Source organism: Dendrobates tinctorius, unplaced genomic scaffold (genome assembly GCF_039654945.1).
Source record: "Dendrobates tinctorius isolate UK_male_01 unplaced genomic scaffold, ASM3965494v1 ptg000164l, whole genome shotgun sequence".
NCBI lineage: Eukaryota > Metazoa > Chordata > Amphibia > Anura > Dendrobatidae > Dendrobates > Dendrobates tinctorius.
The window spans coordinates 6208996-6222161 of record NW_027361831.1 but is presented as its reverse complement, the minus strand read 5'-3'; the positions used below and the strand labels follow the sequence as shown (position 1 = coordinate 6222161).

The 13166-nt window shown below is 48.6% G+C and overlaps 1 protein-coding gene across 1 annotated transcript in view; it reads left to right on the top strand.

Annotated features, from left to right (window-relative positions):
• Nucleotides 1-13166, top strand: part of LOC141052996 (uncharacterized) — a 143404-nt gene that overhangs the window by 65127 nt on the left and 65111 nt on the right. The window contains exon 14 of the mRNA XM_073550319.1: nt 8507-8805. Coding sequence (XP_073406420.1) covers nt 8507-8805 — 299 coding nt within the window. The remainder of the gene's footprint in view (nt 1-8506; nt 8806-13166) is intronic.

Below are 13166 nucleotides of genomic sequence, written 5' to 3'. Positions count from 1 at the left end.
GCTGGAAGACCCATGACCTCTGAGGGAGACCCATCTTTCTCACACTGGGCCCTACATTATGCTGCAAAATTTGTTTGTAGTCTTCAGACTTCATAATGCCATGCACACGGTCAAGCAGTCCAGTGCCAGAGGCAGCAAAGCAACCCCAAAACATCAGGGAACCTCCACCATGTTTGACTGTAGGGACAGTGTTCTTTTCTTTGAATGCCTCTTTTTTTCTCCTGTAAACTATGTTGACGCCTTTGCCCAAAAAGCTCTACTTTTGTCTCATCTGACCAGAGAACATTCTTCCAAAACGTTTTAGGCTTTTTCAGGTAAGTTTTGGCAAACTCCAGCCTGGCTTTTTTATGTCTCGGGGTAAGAAGTGGGGTCTTCCTGGGTCTCCTACCATACAGTCCCTTTTCATTCAGACGCCAACGGATAGTACGGGTTGACACTGTTGCACCCTCAGACTGCAGGGCAGCTTCAACTTGTTTGGATGTTAGTCGAGGTTCTTTATCCAACATCTGCACAATCTTGCGTTGAAATCTCTTGTCAATTTTTCTTTTCCGTCCACAGCTAGGTAGGTTAGCCACAGTGCCAGGGGCTTTAAACTTCTTGATGACACTGCGCACGGTAGACACAGGACCATTCAGGTCTTTGGAGATGGACTTGCAGCCTTGAGATTGCTCATGCTTCCTCATAATTTGGTTTCTCAAGTCCTCAGACAGTTCTTTGGTCTTCTTTCTTTTCTCCATGCTCAATGAGGTACACACAAGGACACAGGACAGAGGTTGAGTCAACTTTAATCCATGTCAACTGGCTGCAAGTGTGATTTAGTTATTGCTAACACCTGTTAGGTGCCACAGGTAAGTTACAGGTGCTGTTAATTACACAAATTAGAGATACAGGAAAGATGTATATCTTTGTACCGTGTTAGCCAGTAGATAGAAAAATATTCAGGATTGAGAGTCCTCAGTAGTTGATACCTTTTAATGGCTAACTGAAAAGATGGTAACACATTGCAAGCTTTCGAGACTACTCAGGTCTCTTCATCAGGCTACACTAATACAAATTCTGAAGTCACATATTTATGCACAATACAGCCTAGAAAAAATGCAATAGATAAGACAAGTGACGTGAAGCAGAACTATCAATATGGGAGAGGGAGAAACATAAATATAAACATTGGACCAGTTCATAGATAAGGAGTCCGGATGTTTTATGGTCCTCTGATTGGGGTCTAGTTCTGTGTTGTGATGCCCCCACACGGTTTTAAAAGGAAATTCCTTAATTGATGTAAAAAGACATAAATCAATGCGACACATTCATTCCAGCACTGAGAGTGTCAAAGTTCGTCATAAATTTGTACTCCCAAACTCGTCTCTCTCTCTGAGAATTGAAGTTACCTTTCAATACCAGTAATTTCATATCCACGTTGCTGTGATCAGGGATACAGAAATGTTTTGCCACAGGTAGATCCATTCTTTTTTCTCTTATTGTGTGACGATGAGCATTCATCCTTGTTCTAAGCTTTTGCCCTGTCTCCCCCACATACAGACCCCCAGTTGGACATTTAGTACAAATAATTAAGTACACCACATTAGATGTAATGCAGCTGAAAGTACCTGCGATCTTGTAGTCCTGATGTGAGTTGGGGATCTTTATCTTGTCCGTGGTCATTATAAATGGACAGGTTTTACATTTTTTCTGGTTGCAAGGAAAGGTTCCTGCAGCTGTTGGAGAGGACAGGGAGCTTCTGACAATGATGCTTCTTAAATTTGGGGGCTGCCTAAAACACAGCAGTGGGGGGTCTGGAAATATGGATTTCAATCGGGCATCTTTTTGTAGTAAAGGTTGTAATTTCCGTGCAGCTCCCCTTAGCACCTCCAGATTTGGGTTGTAGGTGACTACTAGAGGCACTCGGTTATTTTCTTCTTTAGCTTTGTAATGTAGCAGGTGATTCCTTGACAATCTGGTGGCTCTTGTAATTTGGTTTTCAATTGTTCTTGGATGGTAACCCTGATTCAAAAAGGTCTTTTTGAGGTGACCAAGGTGTTTGTCTCTATCCATGGGGTTGGAACATATACGATTGTATCTGATGGCTTGGCTATAGATAATAGAGTTCTTTATGTGTTTTGGATGGAAACTGTCCCATTTAACTGTACCATGTCCTATTTTACAAATTAGAGAAGCATCACATAATTTTTCGAACAGTGCCAATACTTTTGTCCACCCTCTTTTTTATGTTTGGTGTGGAATTATATCCAATTTGGCTTTAGGACAATTCTTTGTGTTTTTTCATGTAAGACAATTGAAATGAAGATAATAATACCAAAGAATTTGTGTTTGCAATCATTTTCAGGAAGAAACTGAGTATTATCTGACAGAATTGCAGGGGTGTCAATACTTTTGGCCACAACTGTATAGATAGGGCGAGGGGGGTCCCTGAAAGATCTAAGGACTGGGTACAAAAATGGGTCACCTCCTAATAGATAGCATAGAGAGGGCTGCAGAAACCAACTGAAAACTGAAACTAAGACTAACAGAACCAGATGTCCCAGCACTGCACAAATTAAACACACAGAAGGGAAAGCATCAAGCCAGAACTCAAGCGGATTAACACTGTTGTCCAGCAAGGACTGGGAGACAGGTGCTGGTTAATAAAGAGTGATACAATCACCTGACCCAGCACCAGAGGACAAAGACCAAGCAGCCAGAACACCACAAGAAAATGGTGGATAGTCACAAACTGTCAGGAACACCGCACTGCACTTACTTATTGAGCCAGTGCGTGTGTCCTGAGTACAAAAAACTGTGCTCAAAAATACCTGTGGAGCAGTGCAGCAGCGGTGAAGATGCGTGCTTCAGAATAACAGGACCTGATGCATCTGACTGCTGGGTGTGTGGCCTAAGCTCCAGAAAGCTAGGAGCTGAAGGAAAACTCCTAGAAAGGTAACTACGGAGCAAGTTACCAAGGGGCATAGACAGGGACATAAACCAGATCAAGCTGGGGTCAAAGCACGAGATAGCACGACAGTACCAAAGGGTTAGGCAGAACCGATAGTCAGGAAGTAGCAATAGATCAGTAAAGCAGAACGGGCAATAGACGGTACAATAGGGACAAGCTGTAAATGGAGTAACAATAGCCAAGCCAGGAGGTCAGAACCGGAGAAGACAATAGTACCAAAACGTGAGACAGAGAACAGAGTGTGGAGACAGACTAGGTCATACACAGGAGGCAATCAAGCAATGCAGTATACACGCATACCAAGGGGTCAGACACACAGATAGAACAACAGTATAGCTGACAGGGAATCCTAGTCTGGAGTGAGTATAAATATCCCTCCCAGATCCAAAGGGAGGCCAGCAAAAGTTAACCCTGAGAGAACAGGACATCAACCATGTCCTAAACCATGACACAAACTAAACAGATTGTAACAAAATGGACTTTACAGCTTGTTGTGCAAATTCTTATGAGTGCGCCAATACCCTACTCGTAATCGGAAACTACTTTTGAGGCACATTACAAAGCTCGGAGGCGAAGGAGTGCCATATTATAGTGCATACTTTATGGTTTGAGGGTGCCATGACCCACTGGAAGAGCCCCTGATGTGGGAGAAAGCAAAACCCCCATTGTCATAACCAATCCTGTTATTTTACAAACTATACTTCTCAATGAATTAATCTAAGGGTGTACTTGTAAGGAGGAAGACTGGGCTGCGGGTATATTCATGAGGCCGGGTCCGGAACTGTCAGGGCTATGTCCAGTGTTGCTTGGGGGAAAGAATGGAGAACCGGACAGGACCCACAACCCAGTGAGAGGGAGCGTGTCGAGCAGGGGGAGGAGAAAAAAGGAAGCGCGGGAAGAGTCAGAAGTTTCCGGCCAGCAGAGAGTGAAGGCAGGGGTGCGCCGCATTCTGCAATCAGAGAGCTGATACTCGCCAGGGCTTACGTGCAGGCCCCGCAGGAACTGGGAGCGCGCATAGCGTCGGTCGCACCACCACACAGTGTGAAGTGCTCGCAGTAAGGAATGGGTGCCAGATTGTAAACTCTATTCCCCCATGTGGACAGGCGTGCGGTGGGGGAATAGATAAGTTCCATAACAAGACTGTAAAGTTAAATTGCAATTTCATTTTTTAATTATCTGTTTTTCCCTGCGAGGAGTTTTCTCTGTTGTTATTAAATTGCATTATTGTTAACCCTTGCTCTGCATTCCCTGCGTTACTGCATTCCGGTACCTGCCTACTTTCGGTCATGAGTGCCTCGAGGGCCAGCTTACAACTGGGGGCCATGCTCAGCAATCTCCCGAAATTCACGGGGAGCATTTTACTGCTGTGTGACTTGACTGAGCGAGTTAAAGGCATGTTGAGGATGCATCCTATGACCTCTGCTATGCAAGCGGAATTTGATGCGCTGGCCCTGGACGGGGAGGCTAGATGTTCTGTAATGTTGCGGGCCCCGCATGAACGGGACACCACTCTAAGGTGCTGCAAATTTTGGAAGAGATGCATGGAGATCCCACCGATGTCGGGGAGTTGCGGACGCAATTGTTTTTTCGCGTCCAGAGGGAGGGGGAATCAGTGACCCAATACATGAATTCGTTACAGAAGGTGCACATGTCTATCACCAAATGGGATGATGTGGGGGCAATAGGAGTGGGGTCTCCTCATGTGATATTGAGGGACCAATTTGTGGTGGGGCCTCAGGGATGTGTTACTTAAGAAAGCTTTGCCAGTGCGCCTGCGTACCAATCCGCGCATGACTTTCCTAGAGATTGGGGCGGAAGCGCGTGTGAGGGAGCAAGGGACAGCATCCTTGGCAGGGATGGTCCGGAGCAATGAGGTACATGCCTTGCCCGCCACTGAGCCAGAGTGGGCCCAGGAGATCTAGAAGGAAATGCGAGAAAAGCGAGAAAAGTTGTCCAGCCTCAGAAGAGCCCCCACCACAGTCCAAGCTGCGCCCAGAGACAGGAGTGGTTCAGAGTCCCATTTATCCATCGAACCCCGCCAAAGAGTGGGACCACCCCATACAGAATGGAGTCTGAGTTGTTTTAGATGAGGAAATACTGGACAGTATGCCTGAGGATTCGTGAGACGGGGGTGGTCCCTACCTCGGCAGCCATTAAACTATTGGGCTCCATGGCTGGGGGCTGCCTGGAGCCTGAGACGCCAAGCAGGGAAGGAGGTTGTCCTGAAAGTCTACTTTCCACGAGCCCTACCATCTGGGCGGAAGTGATTGGGCGGGCTGTCCGTTGCTTGATCGATACTGAATCACAAGTGACCACCATGCCGGAAGCGTATTTTAATCAAACAAAAGTAGCACTAGCACTCTGCAGCACTATAGCATGCAAAAATGAAATATGAAAATTAAATTGCATTACTGCACTAGAAATATGAAAAATTGAAAATGCTTAGCGCATAAATTGGCGATTCTCGTTGCCAGGACCTAATGCAAATCCTCTCTTAGACAATCTACATATCTCTAAGAACTTAATGTGAATCCTCTCTTAGACTGAAGTCTATATCTCTATGGAGGGGTAGGATACTACTGCAATTAAAACCGCCTGACGCTAAGGAGCGGAGTGCCCAGTCAAAAGGCTAATACATACTTCCAAACATAAATTAGGTCTGAACAGGTGCTTAACTAGAGTTGCCAACTCATTTACAATCAAACAAACAAGGCAGAACCTAATGTGAATCCTCTCTTAGACTGGTCTATATCTCTATGGAGGGGCAGTCCTCTAAGAGAGGATTCACATTAGGTTCTCAGAGAGATGTAGACTGTCTAAAAGAGGATTGGCATTAGGTCCTGGCAACAAGAATCGCCTTATCGTGGCTGCCAGATACATATGAATTGGCCAATTTATGCGCAAAGCAGTCTCAATTTCTCATATTTGTACTGCAGTAATGGAATTACATTTTCAGATTTCATGTTTGCATGCTATAGTGCTGTAGAGTACTGCTTTGTTTGGTTGTATATGAGTTGGCGACTCTAGGTATGCACCTGTTCAGACCTAATCTATGTTTGACGGTCATTTTTTTTTATATTTGAAAGCGTATTTTAGATGTAATTTTCCAGAAGTGTCGCAGCCAGAATGGGTCCCAGTGATCATACTGACAGCGGCCAACCAGTTGCCCATCCTGGTCGCAGTGGTGGTATGGATGGAGATTTTCCTGACCCCTCTGCCTCTGCCGCCCAGTACCCGCAGGTGTACTAGAGGTGGCAGGGGCAGAAGGGTGGGGTAAAGGGAAAGCGATCTCCTCACCAGCAGCTTCATGTAATGTAGGCGGCCACGATGCTCCTGTGCTGGTGGATGGGACAGATGGGTCGAATGTGTGGGAAGGCTGGGAAGGTGCAGATGTACCGGGGCGGTCGAAGTGTCCCTCGGTGCCGGTCTCCTCAGGGATCGCCTCAGAAGGGTCCAATCGTGCAGGCTCCCGAGTGCTGCTCACCGTGCTGTGTAATAAAGAGAAAAAAAAACAATTAAAATACTGACATGGTATGGCCCTGGCTGAAAAAAAAAGTTACATCTAACATTTTTTTCACATGTGGTGTGTAATATTTACCTTCTGGTGAGCATTGTTTCCCGGAGGAACGACAGGGCTTCTGCGTACTTGTACTTGCTCCTGCGTCCTCCAGATCCACTCGGGGCCCGCATCTCTTTATTGAACTCCTTCTTGAAACGATCCCTCACAGACCGCACCGATTCACAATTCTGTTCCCTGAAACGAGAAAGGAGTGGTTAGTATACAACATCAGTGTTTCACAAACTCCAGTCCTCATGGTCCCCAGGGGTCATGTTTTCAGGATTTCCATAGTAAATAGAAATCCTGAACACATGATCCGTGGGGACCACGAGGACTGGAGTTCGGGAAACACTGGTTTACATCAAGCAACCAGTACTGTATATACTTACGCTCTTTAATCTGGGCCCGAACATCGAGGTCCTCCCAGCGGCCCACAAGGAGCGAACAGATTTCCTCCCAGAGTCGTCGGGTAACGATAAGGTCAGCGTGGCGGCGGTCAGCCATATTCCAGAGCGGCTCCCTTTGTCTGACGAGATCGATGAGGTGGTCCACATCAATCCCTCCATCCTCACCGTCAGAGTCGGGAGCACGCTGTGAAGGCTGTTAAAGAAAAAGACAAAAATAACATAATTAGCCTCCACAAAAGAAATGAAATAAAAAGTGCAAAAAAACAAAGCAAAAATATTTATACTTATACGCTGGTGACCGCCGCGTTGCTGTCGCCGACGACCCTGGGAGGCACTGCGAGGACCTCTTGGCCGAGCACCAGATTGGGAAGACTAGAGAAGAAAACAAAAAATGTTATGTCTTTGGATGTAGGCATTTGTTTGCTGTGTGTGGTCTGCAGAACATTGTTTTCTATGTGTTGTGTGTAGTGTGATGTTGTGTTTCTGCGTTTGATGCAAAAAACTTACCAATTGTGAGCCCACTCCAGGTGTCTGTCCACCCCTTCCTTCTTCTTCTGGGAGCTCCTCTTCATCTTGTGATTCCTGTTTTGAAATAAAAGTCAATGAATAGACATATATTACAGAGATGATGGATTTTGGAAATAAAAACTTACCGTCAAACGCTGACGATGCGAGGGAGGGCTCCCAGAAGAAGATGTGCTGTCCTGTTGATGGCCAGACTCCATGGCTGTGGGTATTGCTGCTGCTGTTGCTGCTGCCAGTGATGCCATTTCTGCTGCTGCTGCTGCATCTCTTTGGCGGCTGTTGAATAAAGAGAAACAAAGGGCCAATGAATATCTTGATATTCCATGGCCCTAGTTTGGAGGAATGGGGGATTTGATAATTACCGTCTCTCATCTGCTGCTGGACTCCCCTCCTCAGCATGTTCCATTTGCTGCTCCATTTGGGGTGGTGCTGATGGTGCTGCTGCTACAGATGTCTGCTGCCTTCTCCTGCTCCTGGTTCTTGGCTTGGGTGGCATGTTGGGTGTGGCTGAGGGTCCCATTGTCTTGCTTTTATATATCTCCTGTGGGTAGAGCTACTGAGCATGCTCAGACCAAAAAACCGGATCCGGCGCATTGCGGCGCTCATAGGCTTTCATTGTGTGAAAAAGCCGGACGCGCCGGATCCGGCGTGTCCGGCTTTTTCGCCGGAGACAAAAAACGTTACAGTAGACGTTTTTTCCAGACGCCGGATCGCAACACATTGCCGGATCCGGCGAAAACCGGATGAAACGCATGGCCATCCGGCGCGATCCGGCGCAAATGCAAGTCAATGGGGGGGAAACCGGATCCGACATTGCATTTCGCCGGATCCGGTCTCTGTCAAAAGCGCCGGATCGCGCCTGACGGCGAAAACCTGATGTGTGAAAGAGGCCAAAGAGTGCCGGACACTATCGAGGCACCCACTCCAATGGGATGAGGAAGAGACACTAGCCTCAGCCGCAAACTTGAACGATTCACCGTCCACCGGTCCCCGGGAAGCATCCGAGCCTGAAGCAGCAGTGACGGCAGATTCTTTGGACCAAAATGTTCTCTCACTTTCTGTCAGGCAACCTGAATTACGCCGGTCGGAGTGGAAGACAGCTGGAATACCTCCCACTCTTTATGAACAAAACCAATTTTTTTTGGCAACGAATTATTCAAGAAGTGGAAGAATGTGAACGACTGCTGAAGGAGCTCTCACCCGTGGAAATGCAAGCTAAAGGGGGGCGGAAGTGTAAGGAGGAAGACCGGGCTGCAGATACCTGCCTGATGCTGGGTTCGGAACGGTTGGGGCTGCATCCAGTGTTGCCGGGTGAAAAGAATGGGGAACCGGACAGGACCCATGACCTAGTGAGGGAGAGTGTGGTGAGCAGGGGGAGGAGACAACAGGAAGCGTGGTAAGAATCAGAAGTTTCCCACCGGCAGAGAGTGAAGGCAGAGGAGCGCCGCTCTCTGCAGTCAGAGAGGAAACGCGGAGCTGAGACTCGCCAGGGCTTACGTGCAGGCCCCGCAGGAACTGAGAGCACTCAAAGCATTGGGCGCACAACCACACAGTGTGAGGTGCTCACAGTAAGGAACGGGTGCCAGGTGCCAAATCGTGGACTGTATTTCCCTGTATAGACAGGCGTGCGGCGGAGGACGCATCAGATAGAGACGTCCGTGGTGATACCCACTTCATATCTACAGATTAATGAAATAGGGGCTCAACGGGTAAAACCGGAGACCGCCCGTTGCCGCCAGAAGCTCGTTCGTGTGTGGATGGGTGACTCCTGAAGACACCGTGCCGGACGTTGCATGTGGCCGAGGGACATAGGAGTCAGGATAAGTTCCATAACAAGACTGTTGTGTTAAATTGCAATTTGATTTGTTAATAATTATTAGTGATGAGCGAGTATACTCATTGCTCGGGTGGTCTCCGAGTAATTTGGCATGCTCGGAGATTTAGTCTCTGTTGCCGCAACTGTATGATTTACAGCTACCTGACCGCCTGACTACACGTGGGAATTACCTGTTTGTTAAGGAATTCATTCCAAATATAAAACTGTAGAAAAGGGGGGAGCGGGGTAATTGTGCCCATAGTGAGGGGCAGATAATGGCGGAAACGGGACTCAGGAGAAGATTCCATGTAGCGTCTGCACTCCGGATATCAGTTTACAGGAGCTGCACAGATCACTCTGCATTCACTCAGGCCCCTGATCATGTGACCCCTGACTCCTCCCCTCCATGATCACATGACTGTGACATCATCACAGGTCCTGTAAGCACAGAAAAGCCATATATCTTTTGTGCTGCTCTGCAGGTGGAGGTAGGTGCTGGAGATTCTGTTTTCCACTTTCTAAGAATCATAGCATTTTATTCTTTTTCCTCTGATAGACACATACGGCACAACTATAAAATATAATAATATGGGAACATGAATTACTCTCATAGTATGGTGCCGCTTTCTTGGCCCAACACATTGTAATGTTCCCACAGTACCGCTATCCCCCACATACAGTATAATGTTCCCCCAGTACCGCCATCCCCCCACACACAGTATAATGTTCCCACAGTCCTGCCATCCCCCCACACACAGTATAATGTTCCCACAGTACCGCCATCCCCCCACACAGCATAATGTTCCCCCAGTACCGCCATCCCCCCACACACAGTATAATGTTCCCCCAGTACCTCCATCCCCCCCACACAGTATAATGTTCCCACAGTACCACCATCCCCCACACACAGTATAATGTTTCCCCAGTACCGCCATCCCCCCACACACAGTATAATGTTCCCCCAGTACCGCCATCCCCCCACACACAGTATAATGTTCCCCCAGTACCGCCATCCCCCCACACGCAGTATAATGTTCCCCCAGTACCGCCATCCTCCCACACACAGTATAATGTTCCCCCAGTACCGCCATCCCCCACACACAGTATAATATTCCTACAGTACCGCCATCCCCAACACACAGTATAATGTTCCCCCAGTACCGCCATCCCCCCACACAGTAGATTGTTCCCCCCAGTACCGTCATCCCCCCACACAGTAGATTGTTCCCCCAGTACCTCCATCCCCCCACACACAGTATAATGTTCCCACAGTACCACCATCCCCCACACTTCCCCAGTACTGCCATCCCCCCACACACAGTATAATGTTCCCCCAGTACCGCCATCCCCCCACACACAGTATAATGTTCCCCCAGTACCGCCATCCCCCCACACACAGTATAATGTTCCCACAGTACCGCTATCCCCCACACACAGTATAATGTTTCCCCAGTACTGCCATCCCCACCACACACAGTATAATGTTCCCACAGTACCGCTATCCCCCACACACAGTATAATGTTTCCCCAGTACCGCCATCCCCCCACACACAGTATAATGTTCCCCCAGTACCCCCATCCCCCACACACAGTATAATGCTCCCCCAGTACCGCCATCCCCCCACACACAGTATAATGTTCCCCCAGTACCCCCATCCCCCACACACAGTATAATGTTTCCCCAGTACCGCCATCCCCCCACACAGTATAATATTCCTACAGTACCGCCATCCCCCCACACAGTATAATGTTCCCCCAGTACCCCCATCCCCCACACACAGTATAATGTTCCCCCAGTACCGCCATCTCCCCACACACAGTATAATGTTCCCCCAGTACCGCCATCCTCCCACACACAGTATAATGTTCCCCCAGTACCGCCATCCCCCACACACAGTATAATATTCCTACAGTACCGCCATCCCCAACACACAGTATAATGTTCCCCCAGTACCACCATCCCCCCACACAGTAGATTGTTCCCCCAGTACCGTCATCCCCCCACACAGTAGATTGTTCACCCAGTACCGCCATCCCACCACACACAGTATAATGTTCTCCCAGTACCGCCATCCCCCATATACAGTATAAAGTTCCCACAGTACTGCCATCCCCCACACACAGTATAATGTTCCCACAGTACCGCCATCCCCCCCACACAGTATAATGCTTCCCCAGTACCGCCATCCCTCACACACAGTATAATGTTCCCCCAGTACCGCCATCCCCCCACACAGTAGATTGTTCCCCCAGTACCGTCATCCCCCCACACAGTAGATTGTTCACCCAGTACTGCCATCCCACCACACACAGTATAATGTTGTCCCAGTACCGCCATCCCCCATATACAGTATAAAGTTCCCACAGTATCGCCGTCCTCCACACACAGTATAATGTTCCCACAGTACCGACATCCCCCCACACAGTATAATGTTCCCCCAGTACCACCATCCCCCCACACAGTATAATATTCCCCCAGTCCTGCCATGCCCCCACATACAGTATAATGGTCCTCCAGTACCGCCATCCCCCCCACACAGTATAATATTCCCCCAGTACCGCCATCCCCTGCACACAGTATAATGTTCCCCCAGTACCGCCATCCCCCACACATAGTATAATATTCCTACAGTACCGCCATCCCCCCACACAGTATAATGTTCCCCCAGTACCGCCATCCCCAACACACAGTATAATGTTCCCCCAGTATTGCCATCCCCCCACACAGTAGATTGTTCACCCAGTACCGTCATCCCCCCACACAGTAGATTGTTCACCCAGTACCGCCATCCCACCACGCACAGTATAATGTTCTCCCAGTACCGCCATCCCCCATATACAGTATAAAGTTCCCACAGTACTGCCATCCCCCACACACAGTATAATGTTCCCACAGTACCGCCATCCCCCCACACAGTATAATGCTTCCCCAGTACCGCCATCCCCCATACACACAGTATAATATTCCCCCAGTTCTGCCATCCCCCCACATACAGTATAATGTTCTCCCAGTACCGCCATCCCCCATATACAGTATAAAGTTCCCACAGTACTGATATTCCACACATACAGTATAATGTTACCACAGTACCGCCACTCCCCCCACACAGTATAATGTTCCCCCAGTACCACGATCCCCCCACACAGTATAATATTCCCCCAGTTCTGCCATCCCCCCACATACAGTATAATGGTCCTCCAGTACCGCCATCCCCCCCACAGTATAATATTCCCCCAGTACCGCCATCCCCCCCACACAGTATAATGTTCCCCCAGTACCGCCATCCCCCCACACACAGTATAATGTTCCCCCAGTGCCGCCATCCTCCCACACACAGTATAATGTTCCCCCAGTACCGCCATCCCCCACACACAGTATAATATTCCTACAGTACCGCCATCCCCACCACACAGTATAATGTTTCCCCAGTACCGCCATCCCCCCACACAGTAGATTGTCCCCCCAGTACCGCCATCCCCCCACACACAGTATAATGTTCCCCCAGTACCTCCATCCCCCACACACAGTATAATGTTCCCACAGTACCGCCATCCCCCACATACAGTATAAAGTTCCCACAGTACCGCCATCCCCCACACACAGTATAATGTTCCCCCAGTACCACCATCCCCTCACACACAGTATAATGTTCCCCCAGTACCGCCATCCCCTCACACACAGTATAATGTTCCCCCAGTACCGCCATCCCCCCCACACACAGTATAATGTTCCCACAGTACCGCTATCCCCCACACACAGTATAATGTTCTCCCAGTACCACCATCCCCCCAAACAAAGTATAATGTTCCCCCAGTACCTCCATCCCCCACACACACAGTATAATGTTCCCACAGTACCGCCATCCCCCACATACAGTATAAAGTTCCCACAGTCCTGCCATCCCCCAC